At 38.5% G+C, this 27,684-nt stretch overlaps 1 protein-coding gene across 3 annotated transcripts in view; it reads left to right on the top strand.

The window, feature by feature from the left end:
• Positions 1 to 27,684, top strand: part of Golm2 (golgi membrane protein 2) — a 76,154-nt gene that overhangs the window by 16,774 nt on the left and 31,696 nt on the right. For all 3 annotated transcript variants that reach the window (XM_038330644.2, XM_038330645.2, XM_038330646.2), the window contains exons 2-5: positions 12,095 to 12,149; positions 21,224 to 21,326; positions 23,493 to 23,583; positions 27,201 to 27,342. In XM_038330644.2, the coding sequence (XP_038186572.1) occupies positions 12,095 to 12,149; positions 21,224 to 21,326; positions 23,493 to 23,583; positions 27,201 to 27,342 (391 nt within the window). The remainder of the gene's footprint in view (positions 1 to 12,094; positions 12,150 to 21,223; positions 21,327 to 23,492; positions 23,584 to 27,200; positions 27,343 to 27,684) is intronic.

Below are 27,684 nucleotides of genomic sequence, written 5' to 3'. Positions count from 1 at the left end.
CTCGCAACTGTCTATAACTCCAGTCCCAGGGGATCCGACACCCTTGTCTGACCTCCTTGGGCAATAGGCACATACATGCACAGACATACATGCAGGCAAAACACCCATATACTTAAATATTAGTTATTTTTTAAAAAAAGAGAGAAAAATGCCAATAAATGTATGAAAAATGCTCAGCATCCTTAGCCATGGGGGAATGCATATTAAAACTGCACTGAAGGCTGAGGAGATACCTCAGTAGCAAGAACATTTGCCTGCTTCCCTCATTTCTCGGCCTCTGGTAAATTGCTGTATACCCTAGGCTGCTCTGGAACTCTGCAACTCAGCCTCTGAAAGACATTGTTCATGTGTGCCATTACATTTAGCTATGATCTAGTTCATGTGCTTATTTCAAGCATAGTTGGAGAAAGTCGTATAACCATACTTGTAGAAATTTTTGATCAGCAAACTCAACAGCCACACCTTAAGAAAATTTATCTAGGCACTATGCCCTTTAGAATACTTTTAAGATCTCTTCTCTGTTCTAACTAACTCACTCTTCCTCTTTTCTCACCCTTTCCCCAATTTAAATTCCTTTTCTCCTTTCTTGAAGTTCTCCTCTGTCTATTTAAGAATTGTGTGGTATAGCTGGACAGTGGTGGCACAGGCCTTTAATCCCAGTACTTGGAAGGCAGAGGCAGGAGGATCTCTGTGAGTTCGAGACCAGCCTCGTCTACAGAGCAAAAGTGCCAGGACAGGCTTCAAAACTGCAGAGAAACCCTGTCTTGGAAAAAAAAAAAAAAAAAAAAAGGAGGGGGAGGAGGAGAAGAAGAATTGTATGGTAAAACTTCTACCACATCTGCATCTGCACTGTTTTCACTTTAGTAGGAAGGTCCTTCTGTCAACCTTCTCACTTGTTCTTTGGGTCTAATCCAGAGACCTTTAATAAATCTCTCTGAAAATTTGCTACCTTTATGGTTGGGAAGCACATCATTGATATCAGAGGCAGGCAGATCTCTGTGAATTTGAGGATAGCCAAAGCAACATAGAGAAACCCTAACTCAAAAAAACAAACAAATGCTTCATAACATTTGAAAATATTTGAATCTTTCCCCTTTGCAGTCAAATTTTCTTAAAGAGAATTGCTTCTCTCATGCCTACATTTTCTTTTCTACTCCTCATGTCTGAGTATCTTTTCTCCAATTCTCTATGTGCTTGGCTTCCATGACACCAGTTTTCCATTTTTCTGTTTCTTACTCTCCTTTGCTGGATTCATCTCTGTTACCATTCTTTTAGTATTGATCATTTTAGTTTGAACTCTCTTCATTTTATTCTTTTCCTAAGTAACCATAATTTGCTCACAAAACTCATTATTCTCTACATGCCCAGGACTCCAGAATTTGTATCATTTAATCAGAACTCCCTTCTGTTTCTTGTAGCTTACTTTTTGTTTTTTGAGACTGGGTTCCTTTGTATAGCCTTGACTGTCCTTCTGAAACTAGCTCTGTAGACCAGACTGGCCTCAAACTCACAGAAACCTACCTGTCTTTGCCTCCTAAGTGCTGGTATTAAAGGCTGTGCCACTACCACCCGACTTGTATATATCTCTATCTCAAATCTCTGCAGTGTCCTTCACTACTGGGTGCTCAGTATTTCCTTGTGACTGGCTAATGGAATGAATTATTTCAGTGATTTGTGTTGACCAACAAAATACTTTGTATGCCCAGTCTTAGCGCATAGTGCACTCAGTAAGTACTTTATAAATTATTGCTTGAATGAATAATGAAATGTGTACCACAATAAAATACAATTAATGAATAATTGAAAAAATGGTGGTTCATTTTAGCCAACCATGACCAAAGACTTGGTGTGCAGATTTAAAGTATGTAACTACAGGACCAGTGAAGTAACTAATGGTTCAGCCGGGAATGCACTTGCTGCCCACTGATGACCCGACTCTCTGGAACCCACATGGTGAAGGAAAGAAACAACTCCTGCAAGTTTTCCTCTGACCCATCATACATGTACACAAACATGCAATAAATAGGTTAATGTAATAATTTTTAAAAGTATGTAATAAGACAGGTGTGCAGTATACTTTTAAAGCAAACACTCAAGAAGAGGCAGGAAGATTGCTGCAAGCTCAAGGGCACCTAAGGATTTGACTTACATATCTATCCCACTCCCCATGTAGCAAGGTATGGTTTCTACTACTATTTCAAGAAAAACAGATCTTAACAGATAAAGTAAAAGTTACAAGTGTATTCGAAATGTTATTTGCATCTTACATATGAAGTAAAAAAGGTTATTATCTTATTGGATATGATAACATGCACAGTGGCCACAGGCACTGCAGTCTTTGGATTGGTACTGCTTGGGAGAGTATCCAGAATCTGTGCCTATGATTTAGGGCACAGGGCCCCCCATCTGTGAAATGGAGAATATCACTATACCTACTTTGTAGAGTGGTTGTAAGCATTAAATGAGGTTATATAGAGAAAGAGAATTTATCACAGGGCATCAGATCCTCTGAAACTTGGATTTACAGACACTTGTGAGCAGCCATCTGAGTGCTAGGAAATAAACCCAAGTCACCTGGAAAAGCAACAAGTGCTAACTGCTGAACCATTTCTTCAACCCCTAATTTAGAGCTTGAACATTGCTTAATGCCCATGTGTTGAAGGCTTGTTCCCAGTCCACAGTACAACTGGGAGAAGGTGGGACAGGCCCTCAAGGGAGATACTGATATCCCAGCCCATCTGCTTCCTTTCTGTTTCCCAGCAGAGATGGACAGGCCTTTGCCTTGGGTTTCCTGTCATATTGTGTTCCCTGTCTTGCCACAGGCCGAAGGGACAAAGGGACCAAGTGGCTAAGAACTGAAATCTTTGAAAGGAGAGCCTAAATGAATCTTTTCTTGTGGTAAAAAGATCTAAGATAATGTCATCCTTCTGCATTAACATTCCTATAGGGGAATATTTGAAGGGTAGTATGACCAGTATGCAGTTAAGATTCGGATCCACACAATCCACAGGTGTCCTCTGTAATTTCTCTTCAGTGAAAGTCAATTCTCTCTCAGCTTCAGCTGATAATTTCCTGGGACTATTTAAGCCCTTGTCACCATCTAAGGTTTTGTTTAAATTAATCAATTCATCAGGTTTTATCCCAGTAGTGAGGTATAGTTGGGAAATGTCTCCTAGCAATCTTTGGAAGTCATTAAGAGGCTGCAACTGATCTCTCCTAATTTATACCTTTTGTGATCTAATTTTCTATAACCCTATTTTATAACTGAAATAATTAATAGAATCTCCTCTTTGTATTTTTTTCAGTAGCAGTTTGTAATCCCCAACAAGGCAATATTTTCTTTACTACAAACATTCTTTCCAAAATATCTACGTTTGAATCAGATAGCAAAATGTTCATGTAATGGTAAATTATAGATTCAGGAAATTGTTTATATCATTTTCTCCGTATAAGTTGATTATGAGTGGTATCACAGTTATTAGTGGCACTCCATTTTCATACAGCTGCCATATTTTCTAGCCAAAAAAGTATAGGTGAGTAATTGTTGTACCTGGCTATTTTTTGGCATCTTTTGAATATTTTTCCCCTAAAATAAAGATTTTTGTACTATCCTTCAGCTACTGAATCATACTAGGTGGTGAAGGGGAAAGACTATTATGGGTTTTTTGTTGCTTATTTCTTTGTCAATTTTGAAGTCTATATAACTTGCTTTATTTGTAGTATAAATTGGTTTGAATTTGTAATTTTCCTGCCTTTGCTTTTCAGTTTAGAAAATGCATTTAATTTTTATTATATTTATTTATATTGTGTGTATACGTGGACCATAATACATATTTTAGGGGTCAGAGGATTACTTGTGAAAGTTGGTACTCTCCATCCACCATGAGGGTTCTGGGGAATCAAACTCAGCTTGTTAGGCTTGATGGCAAATTTCTTAATCCACTAAGCCATCTCACCAACCCAGATTAAAAAAATAAAAACATGCCGGGCGGTGGTGGCGCACGCCTTTAATCCCAGCACTCGGGAGGCAGAGGCAGGCGGATCTCTGTGAGTTCGAGACCAGCCTGGTCTACAAGAGCTAGTTCCAGGACAGGCTCCAAAGCTGCAGAGAAACCCTGTCTTGAAAAAACAAAAAAAAAAATAAAAATAAAAATAAAAATAAAAAAAATAAAAATATAATACATACATACATGTCTGTTTACATAACTACTAAATATATTAAAGAAGATAGAATTGTTTGTAGAAATTTGATGTAGGTGTTACTTTCATTGGTCAAATAAAGAGACTGCCTTGGCCTTTGATAGGACAGCAGCTTAGACAGGCGGAGAAGACAGAACAGAATGCTGGGAGGAAGAAGGCAGTGAGGCAGTCGCCATGAAGCTCCAGCCCAAGATGGACATAGGTTAGAATCTTCCCGGTAAGCCACAACCTCATGGTGCTACACACATTAATAGAAATGGATTAATCAAGATGTGAGAGTTAGCCAATAAGAGGCTAGAGCTAATGGGCCAGGCAGTGTATAAATGAATACAATTTGTGTGTTGTTGTTTCGGGTGTAAAGCTAGCCATGTGGGAGCCAGGCGGGACGAAAAGCAGACCTGCTTGCCTCTTCACTACAGAAATTGTTTGAGTGTGTGAGATAAAGTTTTATAATGGGAGGCAGACACTTTTTGGTGTTAGAAACAAAGGAGAGAAAAATGATGGTAGCTTATTAAAAGCTAAGTATATGTAACCTTCGTAGTAATTGGTCATAGCTGTGCTAATTGCCCAAGAACAAGCCATAATGAAAGTGCAGCAGACACAACTGAGCCATTTTCGGGGTCCCCAGATGAAAAGGAAAACAGCAACTGAGCTGGTAACAGCTGCCAGAATTAATCTAGACAAACCACAAGGGCTGGAGAGAGCATTAAAAGAATTTCAGAAAGAATCGGTAGGTCAATAAAGACAAAGTTTTAGGTAATAGAGGATGAAAGATGAGAGGAAGTGTATGAAATAGCTGGGGATACATAAGAAGCATGCTAGGAAATCTAAGAAGATAATTCTTCCAGAGAACAGTCAAGAACCTGTGCCTCAGAATAGAGGTCATAGGAAGGACAATTGTACTGTTTGGACATGAGGTATCCCCCAAAACACTCATGTGTCTAGGGCTTAGTCCCAGGGGTGGTGTTATTTGGGGAGACCTGGAAATTTGACAAGATGAAGCTTGACTGAAGGAAGTAGGTGGCTGGAGGTGGGTCCATATAGGTATTTTAAAGAGGAAGACAGGAAAGGGTCAGAACAAAATACCTCAGAACAGTTCCCTCCCTCCAGATGCCGTGATACTCTTTCCAAATACATGAAACCAAGCTATCCTCACTTGAAACTATAAACTAGCATTAATCCTTGGCCCCTTTAGTTTGCTTCTCCATTGTAAGTACTAACTAGTCAGCCCCACTTCATTTAGCTTCCAAGACAGATGAGATACTGTGCTCTCAGGGCTGTATAACTATAGATTCCCTTAGGTTGTTTCTGCTGATTATTTTGTCACAGCAGCGAGAAATGTAACAAGTGAGAAGACATTAATCTAGCATGAATAATACAATCTCAGAGACGGATATTGGTGTTCAACCTGAAGATCAGAAAAGCAAAACAGCCAGCCACTGTCTCTTACCTTTACCTCAGACCAAAAATGGGTGGGATCCTGTGTCCACAAATCCTGAAGACTCTACATCCTACTTTCCACTCAGTTCCTGTCTTTACCCCTTATACTCCTGTCTCTGCCCAGCCATTTCACTCTTGTCTCTACCTCTCTAGTGCTGAGATTGAAGGTGTGGGATCCCAAGTGCTGGGATCGCCTTTGTGTGAGCTCTATTTCTCTTTTAGACAGATTCAATCTTGTGTAGCCCAGACTGGCCTTGAACTAACAGAGATCTGTCTGCCTGTCTCTGAGTCCTGGGATTAAAGGTATATGCCAACACTCCCTGGCCTGTATGACTGACTAATATGGCTGCTTTGCTCTCTGATCTTCTGTAGTGAGGAGCAGACGGGCTGCGTTCCTGCCACTCTGCTCCCGGCCACCTGACTAGCTTATGCCCCGAAATAACAACACACAAATTGTATTCTTTTAAATACTGCCTGGCCCATTAATTTCAGCCTCTTACTCACATCTTGACTAACCCATATTTAATAATCTGTGTAGCACCATGAAGTGGTGTCTTACTGGAAAGATTCTAGCGTATGTCCATCTTGGGCTGGAGCTTCATCGAGTCTGTCTCCCTGAGGAGAGGCACGGAGGTCTGCCCCAGAGAGGAGAGGCGGGGCAATTGTCTGAGCCATCTACCTCACTTCCTTCTTCCTGTTCTGTCTACTCCACCCACCTATGTTCTAACCTATTAGGCCAAGCAGTTTCTTTATTAATTAACCAATGAAATCATCACATAGATAGAAGATATACCTACATCAATCTTCAGGCAAGCTTTATTTATTAAAACGTAATTAATATACCACTATACATTAACATGGCAGAGGCCAGAAAGAGTATAGTGAATACACTTATTTATTTTTTTAGAGAAATTCCAATCCCAGAGATTAGTATTACAGAGAAGTAGAGAAGAAATAAACTCTTAAGGCAATGAAAGTGTTGATGAAAGAAATTAAGAGAGGAAGTTCAAAAGTCTGTGAGGGATAAGGAATGTAGCTTAGTTGGTATAGTGCTTGCCTAGCATGTACTAAACTCAGAGTTCAATCCCAGTACTACATAAACTGTAATCCCAGCATTTGGAAGGTGAAGCAGGATGATTAGAAGTTTCAAGGTTAGTGGGCAATGGTGGCTCATGCCTTTAATCTCAGCACTCAGGAGGCAGAGGCAGGCAGATCTCTGAGCTCAAGACTAGCCTGGTCTACAGAGCAAGTTCCAGGACCTGCTCCAAAGCTACACAGAGAAAACAAAAACCCTGTCTCAAGAAACAAAAAAAAAAATCCTAAGTGACATTTGCTTTAGAAATAAGACCATATGTAATTTTTGAAAAAAGTTGTTTTTAATGGACAGCTTATGAGGAAACTGCTAGTAGAATCTGAGACCAGCCAAGTTGTTTTCAACATTATAGAAAGTTTTCTCTTTCCTTCTTTCTTTATCCATGGCATTTTGCTATATTTTCCACATTGGCCTTGAACTCCTGGACTCAAGGAATCTTACTGGCTCAGCCTGTCCAGTAGCTAACTAAAGGCCAGTGTTCCCAGCCACCATTTTAGATTTTTGAAATCTGGACTGGTATCTTCCTTAGTCACTGTTCTATTGCTGTGAAGAGACATCACGGCCAAGATCACTCTTATAAAAGAAAACATTTAATTGGTACTCACAGTTTCAGGGGCTTAGTTCATTGTCATCATGGCAGGGAGCAGGTGGCATGCATGCTGGCACTACAGCCGTAGCTGAGAGCTACATCATGATCCGTAGGTAGAGAGTAACTCTGGGCTTGGCATGGACTTAACCTCAAAGCCCACTCCCAGTGACATACTTCCTCCAGCAAGGCCGCATCTCCTAATCCTCTTAGTCTTTTCAAATAGTGCCATTCCCTGCTGACTAAGTATTCAAATATATGAGCCTATAGGGACCATTCTTACTCAAACCACTACAGTGTTTATCTGATTTTAAATGTGATTTGGGTAAGCGATGGGCTATGTTTGTTACTGTTGCCTGTCTGTCCACCTATCTACATCACTTAACCTGCAAAGAGCTTGAAGGAGAAACATATATGATATCTTTTTTGTGTACATTAAGTAAGACTATCTTGGATATTTTAAATAAAAAGCCTGAAAGTGGGACTGGGGTGTAGTTTAGTGGCATGAGGCCCTGGATTTAATTCCCAGTGCCAGAAACAAACAAAAGATCATTGTAAAAGCTAGTAAGGAGAGAGTGGGGCCATGTTGAACCCAGATAATGAAAATTCCTGTGTGAGATAAAGAGTAAATAATCATTTTTTTGTGTGTGCTGTTTCCTGTCTAGAAGATATTTATAAGAAAAGCTAAAGTATTTCTAGAGCTTTCTAGAGCATTGGCAGTTTAAGTATGTGTGGCTATGTGATGAACCCAAATTAATTACTAATTAATTTATAATTAGTCAGTAGTAATAAGAACCCAAACTAGGGCTTAGGCAGATGGCTCAGTGATCAAGAGCACCTTGTTCAATTCCCAGCATCCATGTTGGGCTGCTGACAACTGCCTGTGACTCCAGCTCCAGTGATATTTAGTTAGCGTATCATATCTTACTGTGCTGCAAACTCTTCCTTGGCTGGCTTGTCTGGGTGCCCCTCCCCCATGTGTATATCTCATTTACATTTATTAATTGGGGTGGGGAACATGCTCAGGCCACTATACTTAACTGTTAGACAACAGCCTCAGTAGTCATTTCTCTCTTCCATGTGGGTTCTGGGAATCCATCCCAGGTCATCAGACTTGGTGGCAAGCACCTTTAACCACTTAGCCATCTCAAGGTGCTGCCTTCTGTTCTTACCCTGTTAGTTTAGGAGTAATTGGACCTTTTCTATAAAAAGCCAGGCAGTAAAGTACTTGAGGCTTTGGAGGCCATATACCATCTCTGTCTCTATCACCACAGCTATCAAGTAGGCATAGACACGAGCATTGTGGCACATTTCCCACAAAACTATTTATAGACAATGGAATTTGAGTTTTATGTAACTCAGTATTATAAAATATTTGGGGGGAATTTTTCTCCAACCAGTAAATTGTAACCAAATGCTCCTTAGCTGGTCATTCCTCTATAAACAGGCCTAGTTTAGAGACAGTTTTCTATTGCCTATAAAATGACTCTGTTTAGTCTTGTCCCCTCTGATCTACTCATCATACTGAAGCAAAAATTACTGCAAAATTGCAAATTGGAATCATGCTCTTGCTTAAAGTCCTCTAAAGATCCCATAAGTACCTACCTTCTTTGTATTACCCTTGTGCTATAGACCTCCATTAATTTTTAAGAGATACATCTTATTCACTTAATTTATTATTCCAGCTCCTTGGGACTGATTGCAGCTCCTAGAATGTAATTGCAATTGATATAACATTAAATTAACTATTTATTTATTTATTTATTTATTTATTTAGTGTGCTGTATTCTGTCTGCATGTGTGCCTGCAGGCAAGAAGAGGGCACCAGATCTCATTACAGATGGTTGTGAGCCATCATGTGGTTGCTGGGAATTGAACTAAGGACCTCTGGAAGAACCGTCAGTGCTCTTAACCTCTGAGCCATCTGTCCAGCCCTAAAATTAACCCTTTTAAAGTATATAGTTCAGTTTAGTGTTTTAGAAGCAAACTTTATAGTATTACACAGATGGTCACCACTGTCTAATTCTAAAATATGCTTATTCTCCAAAATGAAGTCCTGTGTGCACATAAGAAGTCACTCTGCGTTGCTAAGGATACTACTCAGGTGTAGCAAGTGTGTTTGTGAAAGGCTCTGGTTTATCCTTAGAGAGTCCTTGTTACCTTTTCTCCCCAGATGGCAGCCATTGTCTGTCCGTCCATGCAGACTGGCCTTTTCAGTGCGTTTCATATGGATGTGATCAGAAATTTTTTTGCCCTTTTGTGGTTTCTTCTTTCACTTGCCTGTGTAGTATTTTCAGAGTGAAACTGTGTTGTGCCATACACTAGTGCTTCATTCCTTTTCTATAACCGTCTGCCAGCCTTATTATTTAACTTCCTTCTTTAAAGCCCCCAAGACTTCAGCGAGACTGCTGGACTCCCGCGCTTGGAACAGTTCTGTTTTCATATGCTCTTTGGGGATAAACTTTCTCCTTAAGTATCAAGTCATTGGAGCTCAGGCTGAAGAATCACCCTGCTTGATCCTAAAGATCCTTTCCTGTCTTTTCTTCCAGCTCCTTTTCCTACTATTCTTTCTCCTGTATCACCAGATAGTTAGTACTTTGGAGTCTCCTTATAGACCTCAGGCCTTCTTGACACCATACATTTTCTTGGTTATTTTCTCTTTCTGAAGTGCTCCTTTCTACTTGGTTCAAGCTTTACCCAGCCTTCAATTCCTATTTCGAACAGAATTCTTTCCATAAACTCTTTGAATTAATTACCTAGGAATTACACTCTGTAGGCACTACCTTGCCTACTAATTCCCTGAAAATGCTCTTAGGTTTTATCTGTTGTTTCATATTCTTGCCAATATGTTGGCACTAAATGGTAGGGGAAAGGGAATGTGTGTGACTATAAAAGAAAGTATGAGAGCTGATGGGATGGCTGTGAACCTGTGACCTGAGAAAAGAACCAGTTCCTACAGTTGTCCTCTGACCTCTGTGTACAGGTGTATACACACACACACACACACACACACACACACACACACACACACACACACAATGAAAATGAGAGAATAGAGTATGAGAGAGGTCTTTGTAGTGATGGACTAGCCTCTGTGCCTTGACTGTGACTGGGGTTCCCAGACCAACACATATGATTAGATGACACAGAACTGTACATACTTGTGTTATTGTCTCAGTTTTGGAGTCGTACTAATAGATGTACAATGGGAGAGATTGTGTGAGGGCTATCTGAGGTATCTATGCAATATCTTACACTTCAGACCAGAAATTTTTATTTAGAAATTGAGTTGGTATTTATCATCATTTGCCTCTCACATTGTTGCTTTTGATCAGTGTGGAGCTGGCCTACTTTTGAGGAGACACATTTATAGTAATATTTTACTTACATTTTAAAATTAGGCAAAGCTTGTCTACAACAAGAGCTAAGACATTTTAATGCAAAATAAGAGTATAAAAGTAGCTGGACAATGGTAGTGCACACCTTTAATCCCAACACTCAGGAGGCAGAGGCAGGAGTTCAAAGCCAGCCTGATCTATAGAGCAAGTTCCAGGACAGCCAGGGCTACACAAAGAAACCCTGTCTCAACAGAATAAAAAAAAAGTGTATAAAAATAAAACATGAAAATGTTTATATTATTCAAGCGCATATTTGAACTGTTTAAGTGGGAAACCTTAGTTTCAGTCATGTTTTGTACATGTAAACCTGATGACCTGAGTTTGATCTTCTAGATCCACATGGTAGAAGAAAAGAACCAATTCTTGCAATTGTCCTCTGACCTCTGCAAACACATGTAACAACACACACACACGCATGCACGCTTTTGTTATTAGCATTCATGTGTACCGACTCCCTAGAGGACAGTAACCACCACTTGGAATGCTGAGCATATACCATCCAGAAACACTGTGTTGCCCTGGAGAAGCCTGATAAGAGTGAATTGCCTTTGATTTATAATTATTGTTGCGAACATTTAATCTTAGCTTAATATTGAGTTATTAGGAGGTCTTCTATAAGATTTGGGGTGGGGAAGTCATTAAATGATGTTCAACTCAAACTTTAAAACTTTCAATAATTCAGGGCTGGAGAGATGGCTCAGCAGTTAACAGCACTGGCTGATCTTCCAGAGGACCTAGGTTCAATTCCCAGCACCCACATAACAGCTCACAACTGTCTGTAATTCCAAATCCAAGGGATCTGACACCTTCATACCAATGCACATGAAGTCAAATAAATTTTAAAAAAACTTGTTATACTGTGTATCAGGTAAACATTCCCATATAGTTTTAAAATAACAGTACAGAATTAGAAATTATATCTTAATTCCTTTGAAATAGAGGTGGGGTATAAATAGAGTTTTTGTTTTCATTCATGATCAAGTTCAAAGTGAATATGAGTAAATATGAATGAAACCACATATTCTTGTTGGGTGAAGTGATACACACATGTAAGCACTAGGGAGGTGATGGCATGAGAATCAGGTATTCAAGGTCATCCTTGACTTTATAGAAAGTACAGCTTTAATCCCAGCACTGGAGGCAGAGTCAGGTAGATGTGTTTGAGTTCAAGGTCAGCTGGTCTACATAGCAGTTCCAGACTAGCCAGGAATACATAGACAGACCCTTTCTTGAAAAGAAAAGCCTAAACCAAGCAAACAGCAACAAGAAAAATAACATAGGGAGTTCAAGATTAGTTTGAGCTACATAGGGTATTGTGTTAAAAAAAAGAAAGAAAGAAACTACATATTATTAAAATACAAACAATTTCTTTTTTAGGTTAAACTACAGAACAACATATCGTATCAGATGGCAGACATACATCATTTAAAGGGTAAGAAACTCTTTAATTATAGAGTAAAGGTAAAGGCTACTTCATATCTGAAATCTCAAGAATTAAGAAATAAATAGTGAAAGAAATAAAATTTTTTGGACATAGTTACTTTGATGGCACAATATCTCTTTACCTTAAAATATAAAAAGATCAGTTAATGTTGCTATGTATGCAATAAGAGTTTGAGGCCCACATTTTAATCTTGTGCATAGATAGGGTTCTTACAATAAAATATTCTTTAAAGAGTCCTCGAAAAGGGCTGGAGATAAGGCTCAGTAGTTAAACTGCTAGACCTGTAGGAGTAAGAACCAGCATTTGAATCCACAGAACCTATGTAAATCTGGGCAAAATAACATGTTAGCATCTATAATTCCAGCACTCTGAAGGCAGACTAGAAGACAGAGACAGGAGTATACCTAAAAGCTAGTGGGTAGATGTTATCTGCAGCTATGAACAAAGAGACCCTGTCTTAAACAAGATGGTGGTCAAGGATCTGTACTTGAGTTTGTCCTTTGACCTCTGCTTATATGGCATGACACAAACTTGTGCACAAACACAAAAAGTCCTCAAAGAAGGGCTAAGTAGGTTGGTCAGCTAACAAAGCTCTTGTCATGCAGTCATGAGGACTAGGGGTGCCCGGTAAAACTGGATGTGGTACACACCTCTAATCCTAATACTGAGGAGATAGAGACAGGTGATCCTTGGAGCTAGTCTCACAAAAACCTGTGAGTTCCAGGTTCAATGAGAGATTCTATTATCAAAAATAAAGTGGAGAAGAATAGAGGAAGACACTTAGTGTTTGCTCTCTGGACTTTGATGTAGGAGGGTCTTCTATCTATCTGTTGCTTTCATTGGTTAATTAATAAAGAAAACTGCTTGGCCTGATAGGTCAGAACATAGGTAGGTGGGGAAGACAGAACAGAATTATGGGAGGAAGAAAGCAGAGACAGGCAGATGCCATGATTCTCCCACCCAAGACAGACGCAGGTTAGAATCTCTCCTGGTTAACCACCACCTTGTGGTGCTACACAAATTACTAAATATGGGTTAAAGCAAGATGTGAGAACTAGCCAATAAGAGGCTGGAACTAATGGGCCAGGCAGTGTTTAAATGAATACAATTTATGTGTTGTTATTTCGGGGTATAAGCTAGTCAGGCTGCAGGAAGTGGCCCACTGCTCCTTTTACAGGACTTGATATGAATATGTATGCATTTGTGCAAGCACGTGCATAAAAAATTCTCAAAGAAAATGGACTGTAGTTTATGTGACCATGAAATTTCTAGAAAAAAGAGGTGGGTGCTTCTTTTGCATTGTGTCTAACCTGCAAACTTTACCCATTCAAATGTGAGGATGCTTTTGTGAGGTTCTCTAAGCTTAATGCATTGGACACTCTAGAGACAGAAAAAACCTGGAACACAGGGAAATGCATAATAAATAAACTAAAAGTTCAAACTTTAAAAATACATTGTGGGCAGAGGCAGGTGGATCTTTGTGAGTTCGAGACCAGCCTGGTCTACAAGAGCTAGTTCCAGGACAGGCTCCAAAGCTACAGAGAAACCCTGTCTCAAAAAGTAAAAAAAAAATAAATAAATAAAAAATAAAAATACATTGTGTTAGTTACTTTTTTATTACTGTGATAAAACACCATGACCAAAACAACTTGGGGAAGAGATGGTTATTTCTTCTGAAAGATTGTAGACTATCCAGGGAAGTCAAGGCAGGAACCTGGAAGTGGGAATTGATGCAGAGGTCATGAAAGAGTGCTTCTTACTAGCTTGCTTTCCATGGTTTGCTCAGCCTGCTCTCTCACAGCATTCAGAACCATGTGCCATTTTGTTTTAGATGGAGTGATAGATAGTTACAGCTTCTATAGAAAGAGTAGGTAAGGAGAGCAAGTGCCACCTCACTTACCTGTCATCTTGCCTTTGGGAATTGGGGCATGTGATGGCTTAATCTTTGTTGTCATTTTGACTGGATGTATAATCACCTGGGAGAAACAACTCCAGGCTTGTCTATGAGGGTGTTTTAAGGGGAATGTAATGGAGGAGCAAAGATTTACCCTGAAATGTAAGTGGCGCCATTCCATAGGTTTTTTAGAATTTTTTTTTGAGGGGGAGGGTTCAAGACAGGGTTTTTCTGTGTAACAGTCCAGGTTGTCCTGGAACTTGCTCTGTAGACCAGACAGGCCTCGAACTCACAGAGTGCTGATATTAAAGGCATGCACCACCACTGTCCGGCTAGAATAATTTTTTTTTAAAGTTAAGGTCTTTCTATGTGACCAAGACTAGCTTTAAACTTACAGTGGGTGCTGGCATATAGACATGCGGCACTAAATCTGGCACCCCAGGAATCTCATAATAGTGACCACAGTAGCAGCTTCACTGAACTTTAGCTTTAAGCTCATATTAAGGAACTATAGTATAGCCAGGTGGTGGTGGCGTACACCTTTAATCCCAGCACTTAGAAGGCAGAGACAGGTAGATCTCTGAGTTTGAGGACAGCCTGGTCTGCAGAGTGAGTTCCAGGATAGCCAGGGCTGCACAGAGAAACCCTGCCTCAAAAACAAAATTCAAAACAAAACAAAAAACCAGAAACTCAACACTTAGGGCAGAAGCAGGTGGATCACTGTGAATTCTAGGACAGCAGAATTACATGGAGAGACCCTGTCTCAAAAGAAAAAGTGAGACTGCAAGACCATTGCAAGTAATACAATGGAGGATGCATCTAAGAACTTAAGTTTGAATCCTATTGAAACACTCAAGTGTTCTGTTAACATGGACCTGCTGAGGAACATGGTTGGTAAAGGAGAAGTAAATACAGACTTCAAAGTTGATGCCAAAGAAAAATGTTTAAAAAAAATGACAAAGTTGGAAAATGTGTGATGTTTGAAATTTCTGGTGTCCCAGTGATGAAGCAATATGGATAATTTTAGAATTTGAATCAGAAACTCAAGCTTTGTAGAGCAGAATGAGAGGTATTTGTTAGATGAGTGGTTAAAAACATGTTTCTAGCTCTAAAGCAATCACTCAGTGATTAAGAGCACTGGCTTCTCCTCCAGAGGTTCTGAGTTCAGTTCCCAGCAAGCACGTGGTAGCTCACTACCATCCGTTATAAGATCTGGCACTCTCTTCTGGCCTACAGGCAGACATGCAGACAGAACACTGTATACATAGTAAATCTTTTAAAAATAAAAGCAAACATGTTTCTACAGTTTGGATGAATAGTAGTAGGTTTTAGACTTGGCAGAAGAAGTTTAATTTTGAGAACTGGCGTCATCTCAGCATTCCTTACATGAGGCACAATATGAACAATGAGGAAGAGCTCAGTAAGCCCTGGAGCTTGTTGACCAGCCAGCCTAGTCTACTTAGTGATCCCCAGTGAGGTGAAAGATCTTGTCTCCAAAAAACTAAGAAGGGCTAGAGAGATGGCTTAGCAGTTAAGAGTATTTAGTGCTCTTGTAGAGGACCCAGATTTGATTCATAACACCTACATGGCAGCTCATAGCCATCTGTAACTCCAGGTGAAAGAGATCTAACACCTCTTCTGACTTCCAAGGGCTCCTATACACATGTGATGCAGACAAATACTCAGGAACACAAAATAAATAACAAAAATAACAAAGGTGAATGACTCCTGAGGAGCTATACCGAAGATTAACTGAAGGCATAAGTCACAAACAATCCCACACCAGTTTGGAATTATGATTAATAGAATGGTTATTTATTTAAAGGGGAGAAAAACTTACACATCACCATCCCAGACAACAGCCCTCTGCGCAATCAGGAAAGGAGTCTAGTAGCTGGAAGCAGAGCCAGAAGCAAGAGAGCGAGCACATGGCTACCGCTGCTTTTTAAAGCAAACGAGACCACGCCCAAGTGGGCTGGTATCTTAGAGTATATTGGCTGAAGGAGCGAAAGGAGCTCCCCCTTTTGTTTAAGTAAGATAGTTCTAAACCCAATACAAAGCAATATACATTAGGAACAAATATTCAGAATAAGATTAGAATTACAATCACCATAAACAATATTTAGCAAGGAACATATGCTAAATGTTTTAATAAACATTGTATTCTATGGAATCTAAGCTTGTATAGGAAATGGCTTTGGCTAGATCATAAGAGGACGGTAACTATGACTATCTAATCTTCAACCCTATCAAAGGCCTGAGAAGGGAGATAATATTACTTGAGCAGGCAGGGTGGTGGGAAGTACAATCAAGTAGCTTCCAAAGCAAGCAATATATGATTTCAAACTAAAACCAATCAAAATAGACAAAAAAGGACATTTCATATTAGTCACAGGAAAACTCCATCAAGAGGAAATCTCAATACTGAATATCTATGCCCCAAATACAAGGGCACCCTCATATGTAAAGAAATACTACTAAAGCTTAAATCACACATTAAACCCCACACACTAATAGTGGGAGACTTCAATACTCCCCTCTCACCACTGGATGGTCTGCCAGACAGAAACTTAACGGAGAAATAAGGGAACTAACAGAGGTTATGATTCAAATGAACTTAACAGATATCTTTACAACATTCCATCAAAACTTAAAAGAACATAGCTCCTTCTCAGCACCTCATGGAACCTTCTCAAAAAATTGACCACATGCTAGGTAACAAAGCAAACCTCAAAAAACTTGGAATAACCCCATGTATCTTATCTGGTCACCATGGCTTAAAAGTAGAATTCAACAGCAACACTAATTCCAGAAAGACCACAAACACATGGAAATTAAACAATGCTCACCTGAATCATCAATGGGTCAAGGAAAAAATAAAGGGGGAAATTAAAGACTTCCTAAAATTCAATGAAAATGACCACACAACATACCCAAATTTATGGGACACAATGAAAGCAGTGTTAAGAGGCAAGTTTATAGCACTAAAGGCCTATATAAAGAAGCTGGAAAAAATCCCACACTAGTGAATTAACAGAACATTTGAAAACTTTAGAAGAAAAAGAAGCAAACTTACCTAAGAGAACTAGACAGCAGGACATAATCAAGTGAGAGCTGAAGTCAACAAAGTAGAAACAAAACAATACAAAGAATCAATGAGACAAAGAGTTGGTTCTTTGAAAAAATCAACAAAATAGACAAACCTTTATCCAATCTAACCAAAAAGAGACAGAATATCCAAAATTGACAAAATCAGAAACGGAAAAAGGGGACATAACAGCAGACATGGAGGAAATCCAGAAAATCATCAAGTCATTCTTTGAAAACCTGTACTTCACAAAATTGGACAACTTTCTGAATAAATATCATTTACCAGAATTAAATCAAGACCAGATAGGCAAATTAAATAGACCTGTAACCGCAAAGAGATAGAAACAGTCATCAAAAGTCTCCCAATCAAAAAAAGCCTAGGAGGAGATGGTTTCAGTGCCGAATTCAAGATTTTCAAAGAACTAAGACCAATACTTCTCACATTGTTCCACACAATAGAAACAGAAGGAACATTGCCAAACTTTTTATGAGACTACAATTACCCTGATACCCAAACCACAGAAAGACATTACTAAGAAAGAGAATTACAGACCAATCTTCCTCATGCAAAAATACTGAATAATATACTGGCAAACCGAATCCAAGAACACATCAGAACCATCATCCACCATGACCTAGTAAGCTTCATCCCAGAGATGTAGGGATGGTTCAACATATGAAAATCTGCCAATGTAATACACCATATAAACAAACTGGAAAAAAAAACATCACATGATCATCTAATTAGATGATGAAGAAGCCTTCAACAAAATACAACATCCCTTCATGATAAAGGTCTTGGAGAGAACAGGAATACAAGGAACATACCTAAACATAATAAAGGCAATATACAGCAAGCCAACAGCCAACATCAAACTAAATGGAGAGAAACTTACAGCGATTCCACTAAAATCAGGAACAAGACAAAGCTGTCCACTCTCTCCATATCTAGTCAATATAGTACTTGAGTTTCTAGCTAGAGAAATAAGACAACAAAAGATCAAGGATACAAATTTTAAAAAAAAGTCAAACTCTAACTATTTGCTGATGATAGTTTACATAAGTGACCTCAAAAAGTTCACCAAGGAACTTCTACAACTCATAAACACCTTCAGTAATGTAAGCTTAACTCAAAAAAAAAATCAGTAGCCCTCCTTTATACAGATGATAAATGGGCTGAGAAAATATTCAGAGAAATATCACCCTTCACAATAGTCACAAATTCACAAATAACAGAATATCTTGGAGTAACTCTAACCAAACAAGTAGAAGACCTGTATGACAAGAACTTTAAATCTTTGAAGAAAGAAATTGAAGAAGACACCAGAAAATAGATCTCCCATGCTCTTGGGTAGGTAGAATTACCATAGTAAAAATGACAATCTACCAAAAGCAATATAAAGATTCAGTACAATGCCCATCAAAATCCTATTAAAATTCTTCACAGACCTTGAAAGAACAGTATTCAACTCATATGGAAAAGCAAAAACACAGGATAGCCAAAACAATTATGTACAATAAAGGAACTTCTGGAGGCATCACCATCCTTAACTTCAAACTCTACTATAGAGCTATGGTAATGAAAATAGCCTTGTAGTGGCATAAAAACAGATAGGAGGACCAATCGAATCAAATCAAAGACCCAGATATCAATCCACACACCTATGAACACCTGATTTTTTTACAAAGAAGAAAAAAAAAACATAAAATGGGGAAAAGGAGGCATATTCAACAAATGGTACTGGCATAACTGGATATCAACATGTAGATGAATGAAAATAGATCCATATCTATCACCATGCACAAAACTCAAGTCCAAATGGATCAAAGACCTCAAAATAAATCAAACCACACTGAACCTCATAGAAGAGAAAGTGGGAAGTACACTTGAACACATTGGCACAGGAGACCACTTCCTAAATATAATCCCAGTAGCACAGACACTGAGAGCAACAGTTAATCAATTGGACCTCCTGAAACCGAGAAGCTTCTGTAAAACAGAGGACATGGTCAACAAGACAACACGTCAGCCTATAGATTGGGAAAAGATCTTCCCCATATTGGACAGAGGGATGGTCTCCAGAATGCACAAAGAACTCAAGAAATTGGTCATCAAAAGATCAAATAATCCAATAAAAAATGAGGTATAGACCTAAACAGAAAACTCTCAACAGAAAAGTCTAAAATGACTGAAAGACATTTAAGGAAATGTTCAACATTCTTAGCCTTCAAAGAAATGCAAATCAAAACAACTCTAAGATTCCATCTTACACCTGTCAGAATGGCCAAGATCAAAATCACTGATGAAACAGCTTATGCTGGAGAAGATGTGGGGTAAAGGGAACACTCCTGCATTGCTGGTAGGAATGCAAACTGATATAGCCGCTATGGAAATCAGTATGGAGATTTCTCAGAAAATTAGGAAAGAACCTACCTCAAGACCCAGCAATATCACTTTTGGGTATATACCAAAAGGATGATCAATGATACCACAAGGACATATGTTCAGCTATGTTTATAGCAGCATTGTTTGTGATAGCCAGAACCTGGAATCTACCTAAATGCCTCTCACAGAAGAGTGGATAGAGAAAATGTGGTACATATACACAGTGGAATACTACACAGCAAAAAAATATAATGACATCTTGAAATTTGTAGTCAAATGGATGTATCTAGAAAACATTATATTGAGTGAGGTAACCCAGACCCATAAAGACAATATCATATATACTCACTCATAAGTGAATTTTAGACATAAATCAAAGAAAAACCAGTCTACAATTCACTACCCCAGAGAACATAGACAACAATGAGGACCCTAAGCAAGACATACATGGATCTAATCTACATGGGACATAGAGAAAAGACAAGATCTCCTGAGTAAATTGGGTGTGTAGTGTTCATGGGAGAGGGGGAGAAAGTAAGGGGAGCAGACAAGAAAAATACATAGTTCAATAAAAACAGAAAAATTATGCAGATTTTAAAAAGAAAGAAGTTTGTGTCGTCCCCCCCCCCAAGAAAAACTATAGGATATATATTTAGATGTTTGAGTGTTGCTTTAATGAAAGGCTGCTGCTTATTGGATAATTGGAAAAAACTCTTCAATTAACAAGTGTTCTGGCCTCAAGACTAAGGAAATGAAGCCAGTTTTTATTGGTATCAAAACTTCAGAAACATAATTTTAGCAGACATATGTAAAACTTTAATGTTCTCAAAATGGACATCTAATGGAACATTTAATGGCCATTTTCTTTTTAGGAAGTACTTAGCCAAAAAAGTCATGAAACGGAATTCCTAAGTATTTATTTATGGTGTGTGTGTGTGTGTGTCTGTGTGTGTCTGTGTGTGTGTGTGTGTGTGTGTGTGTGTGTATGGTGCATTTCAAATTAGTCATTGAGAGATATTTTGAGCCACGCCTTTAAAGGTGGTGGCGCACGCCTTTAATCCCAGCACTCAGGAAGCAGAGGCAGGTGGATCTCTGTGAGTTCAAGACCAGCCTGGTCTACAAGAGCTAGTTCCAGGACAGGCACCAAAGCCACAGAAAAACCCTATCTCGAAAAACCAAAAAGAAAAAAAAAAGAAACTTTGAACTTCTGTAAAAGCAAGGCATGAACCTTAAAAGCTGATATTAGAAAAGTACATTTATGAATGAAATTTTCATTTATGACATAAGTAGACATTGAAAGTATACAGTTTCTATCTAATATCCTTTTACCCAGGAATGACCTGCTCTAAAGAAGCAATTGGTATCTCTGCATAGGGTATGACTCAGCCTAGGCATGGAGGCGAGGACCTTGGTCTTGCCTCAATGAGGGGACAAGACAGTCATAGTTGAGTTCCCAGGGGAGGCCTTAACCTCTCTGAGAAATGAATGGGGGGGGAATAAGAGGGAAGGGGAAATGGGATTTGATGTGTAATAAATAAATAAATAAATGAATAAATAATGAATGAATGAATAGTTTTTAAAGGAAAGCAAAGAAAATGTGCATAATTAAAAGACCACCCCATAGATTTTCATTAGAAAGTATTGCAGTAAGTAAATTTAATTATTCCATGGTTCTTCCCCTTGTATGGCTAGAACAACTGGCTGAGCTTCGTCAGGAGTTTCTTCGACAAGAAGATCAGCTTCAGGACTACAGGAAAAATAGCACATACCTTGTGAAGAGGTTAGAATATGAGAGGTAAGATGCTGCATGCAGCAGCCTGTCACAAGTGTTTATCTAGTGTTTGTACATAATTCACTTATTCCTTCTGTCCTCTGCTCTTTCTCTTTATCTTCATCTTGTCTTTCAGAGGCTCTTGGAAAGCCATATTCTTTCATCTTGATATATTCAACACTATGAAAACGTCTCTTATGTGATGTATGTGTTAGGTCTTTCTAGATTGTAAAACAGGAAAATCCTACTAACGGCAGGTTTTGTTGAATTGGAAATGGTAAGGACTGAAAGGAGAGTCCTTCTTTTTGAGGGACTTCTAGAAGATGAAAACAACCCTGGTGCTTGTCCTCAAAATAACTAAGGGGATTTCTGCTCATGCTTCTGCTGTGTGCTCCTGCCCCTCATGCACACCTCTCATGGTGAAGATATGGGGAAGTTCTTAGGGCCGTATGCTTTAAAGCAGCTTTATAGTAAAGGGTTGTTTTTCTTTAGATCTGTACACCAGAGGTTAGGCTCAACAGTTTATCTGTTTCTGACTTCTTACTACTGTTATTACCTATGTATAATGTATATATGTATTTATACTGCCAGTATTCAGTGTTTTCCATATGTCTACAGGATTGATGACTAAAACAGTGAGCTATAATATTTTCTCTAGGTTATCAGTTTATCAAAACTTAGTTTCTACAATTTGTGGAACCATTGTAGAAATTTTTGCTTTCCTTGGTATTTCTTGGGCAACAAGATGGCTTAGTGAGTAAAAGGCACTTGCTGTGCTAGTCTGACCTCCTGAGTGTGATCCCTGGATCCTGCCATGGAAAGGAGAGGACTAAAGTCCTCTAACATCTACATGTGTACCATGTGCACTCTGGCACTCCACATGTCCATAAGTAGTTATATAGACACACATCATACAAATATGTAACAGCAATAATATTGGTAGAGTAAAATAAATAATTTTAGAATGTTCCATTTTTATTAATTTTTATGTAAGAGATTGCCCCCTCTTGATATTTCACTAGTATATACTCACAAACATACATTCACTAAAAATGTTTTCATCAGTTAGCTGCTGTATAACATAAATGAAAGATTGCTTTCTAAATAATTATGCTAGTTTATAATGTGAATATTTTCTCATAGCCCTACCAGTATTGTTTATAGTTTGATTTTAATTCGGGAAATGTAAGCATAAAGCAGTACAAGTATATCCAGATAGGAAGTTTAATTTGCAATAATTATATGAGCATTAATATGTCTCTGTTCTCATTAAGTGCTTGTTTCTATTTGCAACGGTGTCTATTTGTATCCTTTGACTACTTGTCCATCAGAAAGTCACCATTTTTTTTATCTGTTTTCACTTTTTTCTGCTACTGTACTGTTTCTTCCTTCTCTTTACTCCATGGTATGAATTTGTATTGTGGTGTTTAAAGTACTGTTGTGGGATATTTTTATACTGTGTAAAGATATATTGCTCTGATTGGTGTAATAAAAAGCTGAATGGTCAATACCTAGGCAGGAGATATAGGGGAATTCTGGGCAGAGAGAAGAAGTAGGAGATAATTGAGGCACACAGGAGACACAGAGAGGAAGCATGAGGTACAAAATGAAAAAGAAGTATTGCCACATGATAGAACATAGATCAGTAGAAGTGGTTAACTTAAGTTATAAAAGCTAAGAACATGCCTGAGCTATGGGCTGAGCTTTCATAATTGGTAAGAAGTCTCTGTATTTGGGAGCTGGCTGGCAGGACAGACCAAGATTCCTTACAGAGTACTATTGAACACATCAATAGTTGCCATTCCTTATAGGCTCCTAATTCTAGCATTTTTCATCTATTTGTTGAGGGCCAACAGGTTTTTTTTATGCAATATCTTACTCTTGTGATTAAAGTTGGCTTGACACTTGTTTCTTTATAGGTGTAATTTGTAAAACACTTGAGAAAGGATTGCTTTGTGTCTGTCTGATTTCTGGTTTTGTTTCTTGATTTTTTTTTTCCAGTTAACATTAGCATTATTCCTTTTCCCCGTTAAAGAGGCAACTGTCTGATTCTGACTGCATTTCACTGTTTCTCTTTTCTGCTGTTCTCTACTGACCAATGTTTTGTCTTTCTAAACGTATGTGCCAGCTTCTGGACAGACTTGGAGAACTCAGTCCATTGGAGTCTAAAAGAATGACTTTCTAATTTAGTTTTCAGTGTGGACAGCAGATCAAGGAATTAAGAGCACAACATGAAGAAAATATAAAAAAATTAGCAGATCAGTTTTTGCAGGAACAAAAGGTAAATTAAAAATAAATATCTAAACAATACATGTTTTAGTTGTAATACATGTAATTTAGAAGTAGATATGCTTTTGTCATAACACATTAAGTATTCTAGCCTGCTTAAGTTTAAAAAATGTTTTGTATTAGCTGAGTAGAGTGGGTGTCTAAAAATATCTCACCTTGCTTATTTTTACTTATGGCTAGAAATTGAACTTAGGGCCTTGCACATGCTAGACAATTTATTGTTGTTGTTGTTGTTATTATTATTGTTGTTGTTGTTAATATTAGATTTTAAGGTAAATGGCTTTTTACTGAAAAGAAAACTTCATTTTTCTCTCCTTCCTTTTCTTCATCGCTTACTTCTTCTTGAGACATTATCTTACTGTGTAGCCCAAATTGGACTTGAGCTCCCAATCCCTTCGCCTCAGCATTTCAAGTGGTGGGTTACAGATGGATGGCACCGACACCCAGCTTCAGAAAGCAGAACATAATTGTCACGATTTTTCTTATTAGTCTCTAGTAGTCTAGTACCCTGTCTTAAAACATAAAAGACACAACTAGATACTGTATAACTAAGTTTGGCTTGTATTTTCTTAAAGTACTATGGGGTCAGATCTGTGACTTCCTGTATGCCAAGTATATGTTCTGTTGAGCTACATACCCAACCCTCACTGGTACATTTTGAGTCAGCAAATTCTATTTATTCATTTTGAGTTGAGCTATCATAAAGGTCATTATAGAAATAGACGATATTAGCTGGGCATGGTGGCACATGACTTTAATCCCAGCACTCAGGGAGACAGACACAGGTGATCTCTGAGAGTTCAAGGCCAACCTGGTCTACAAAGTGAGTTCCAGAACAGCCAGAACTGTTACTGTTTGTTAGACAGGGAAACCCTGTCATAAGAAAACGAGAAAAAAAAGTAAATAGAAATAGAGGAAATTTTTCTGAATATAACTGACCATTATGGACATGAGGTTTTTTTGTACTCTTTAATCTCAGTTGATTAAATGTGGTTTGTATAAAATCTTATAATTAAAAGTAAAGTGTGACTCAATAATGAAAAATATTTCTTTTGCTCTTTGGTAACATATAAGGACTAAAAGTCAAGGATATCAGGGTTTTTGTTTGTTTGTTTTTTTGACACAGGGTTTTGGAGCCTCTCCTAGAACTAGCTCTTGTAGGCCAGTTTGTCCTCAAACTCACAGAGATTGGCCTTCCTCTGGGTGCTGGGATTAAAGGCATGCACCACCACCACCCAACTAGTCTACAGTGCAAGTTCCAGAACAGGCTCCAAAGCTACGCAGAGAAACCCTGTGGGGGAGGGGGAAGGAGGAGAGGAGAAAAAAAGAAAACACTTCCTTCAGATTACTTGTAAGTATTCTATAGTGCATTTTCTTAGTTAATGATTGATGTGAGAGGGCCTAGCTCACTGCAGGGCAAACCTTGGCAAGTGGTCCTGGATGATATCAGTTTTTTTGTTCTTTGTTTTTCCTCAGTTTTTCAGTGGGAATATTGAGGGTGTTGCATCTTTCTCACAACTTTCCAGTCTACAGATAGAAACAGTTGCTGTTGTCTGCCTCTACTTTGAAGAGTGTGAGAATGGGCTAGTAGAAGAAGGCAGGCTTGATTGGTCAGCCATTGTGTAGGCACTGAGTGTAGTTAGAAGATAGTATTGAGACCCTGGAAGTTTAGAGGAGTATAATGGGATGTGAACGGAAGGAGAAAGGCTTGCTGTGGTGGTATGTCATTTATTGCAAGCTTTTATTAGTTTTTGTCAAGTTTTATTAGTTTTGTTGTTTTGACAGAAATAATTGACAAAAGAAACTTAGGGTTGAAAATTTAAAAGAATACTATTTCATGTTGTGGAGATAGTACTAAAAATTCACTGTGTTCATAAGTAAATTTTATGTTTTTGTGATACAAGGACAGAAAGTCTAGACAGACCAGAGGAGAATAAGAAGACTTGAAGACTAAAACACCTTATAGTATATATATACTGAGTTAGATCTGGAATAGAAAAGCAAGACATGGTGGGAAACTGGTTTAAAAAAATCTACATAAAGTTTGAAGTGTAAAGTTTAGTTAATAATAATTTTATCTTTCATCTTTCTTCTGCCTTTTTTTCTGAGTCTTGTGTGATTCAGACTAGTCTTAAATTCCCAATGTAGCCAACAGTGGCATTGAATTTATGATTTTCCTGCCTTTGTCACCTGTGTGCTGGTATTATAGATGTCTGCTACCCTACCCAACTTATGCAGTTCGGGGTATCCAATCCAGCGTTTTATGGATGGCAGTAAAGTAATCTACCAATGGAGCCACACCTCCAGCCCAGTTATACTGTTGTCTTTGTTTTACAGGTCTCTCATGGTAATATCTATTTTAACATTAGGAGAAACTAAATGAGGAACAATTAATTTTCTATAAATTTAAAATTATTTCATGCTGGGTGGTGGTGGCGCAGGCCTTTAATCCCAGTACTTGCGAAGCAGAGGCATGCAGATATGGACTTCAGAGCCAGTTTGAGGACAGCAAACACTACACAGAGAAACCTTGTCTCGAAAAACCAAAAATAAGTAAATAAATAAATTTCATAATAAAAATTTTCCTTAAAAACAATGAAGAGTCCCCTCACTAAATCACCAAACACTGTTTTAAGAAAGTTGTCTTGGGGCTGGAGAAATAGCTCAGCAGTTAAGGGCACTGACTGCTCTTCCACAGGTCCTGAGTTCAATTCCCAGCAACCACATGGTAGTTCACAAGCACCCATAGTCAGATCTGGTGCCCTCTTCTGGCCTGCAAGGACACATGCAGGCAGAATACTATATGCATGATGGATGGATGGATGGATGGATGGATGGATGGATGGATGGATGGATAGATAGATAGACAGACGATTGATAGATGATAGATGATAGATGGTTAGATGATAGATGGATGGATAGATTATTGGATGGATAGATGATAGATGGATAGATAGATGATAGATAGATAGATGATAGATAGATAGATAGATAGATAGATAGATAGATAGATAGATAGATAGAGATTGATTGATTGATTGAGGCCGGCCTAGTCTATCTTATCTAGGAAGTCCTAAACAGCATAAACTATAACCTTGTGTCTCAAAAAAAGAAAGGGAAGAGGTTGAAACAGACTATTCAAAAGTTATCCATTCACACAAAGGTGATAACATTAGAAGGAAAATAACTTTTTTTTTTTTTTGGTTTTTCGAGACAGGGTTTCCCTGTAGTTTCTAGAGCCTGTCCTGGAACTAGCACTTGTAGACCAGGCTGGCCTCGAACTCGCAGAGATCCGCCTGCCTCTGCCTCCCGAGTGCTGGGACTATAGGCGTGCGCCACCACTGCTCGGCTTGGAAAATAACTTTTTAAACTTGTTTTTGTTTTTTAAAATATTTTTGTAGCCCTTGAATGGTTCAGTAGGTAAGGGCACCTGATGGCCTGAGTTGATCCCATTCCCACACAGTGGAAGGAGAGAAGTGACTTATACAAGTTGTCCTCAGACTTTCATACGCCGGCACCACGTGTGCATGCAACACAAATTAATAGTGTTGCCAGTGGCTTAATAATTCACAACTGAAAATACTGTTACTAAATCTTTATCTTTGGCAGGAGACCCACAAGAGTCAATCAAATGATGGAAAAGAATTGGGTATAAATGATCATGTAGCCCCTAAAAATATCCCAAATATGGCTGAAAATGATGCAAATAAGAATGAGGAACCCTCAAGCAATCATATTTCACATGGGAAAGGTAATATTATTGTTTTGTGTTGATAGGATACTGACTATTTTTTCCTGTTTTGAAGTATGTTCAGTCATTAAAAGTGTTTGATTTTAGTTTTGAGATGATTTAGTGTCTGTATTGTTTAAAAATTTGGTCCTTTGATCGAAGAGTAAAAAGTAAGATATTTTAGTTAAAAGTGTTCCTGGGCAGTAGTGGCACACACTTTTAATCCAGCACTCAGGAGGCGAGTTCCAGTACAGCCAAGGCTACATGGAGAAACCAGTCTCAAAAAAAAAAAAAAAAACTATCAGGGCCAGGGAGTTGGCTCAGATGGTAAAAGTACTAGCTATGCAAGTATGGCAACCAGAA

Source organism: Arvicola amphibius, chromosome 5, assembly GCF_903992535.2.
Source record: "Arvicola amphibius chromosome 5, mArvAmp1.2, whole genome shotgun sequence".
Classification (NCBI taxonomy): Eukaryota; Metazoa; Chordata; class Mammalia; order Rodentia; family Cricetidae; genus Arvicola; species Arvicola amphibius.
This window is presented reverse-complemented; position numbering and strand designations above follow the sequence as displayed.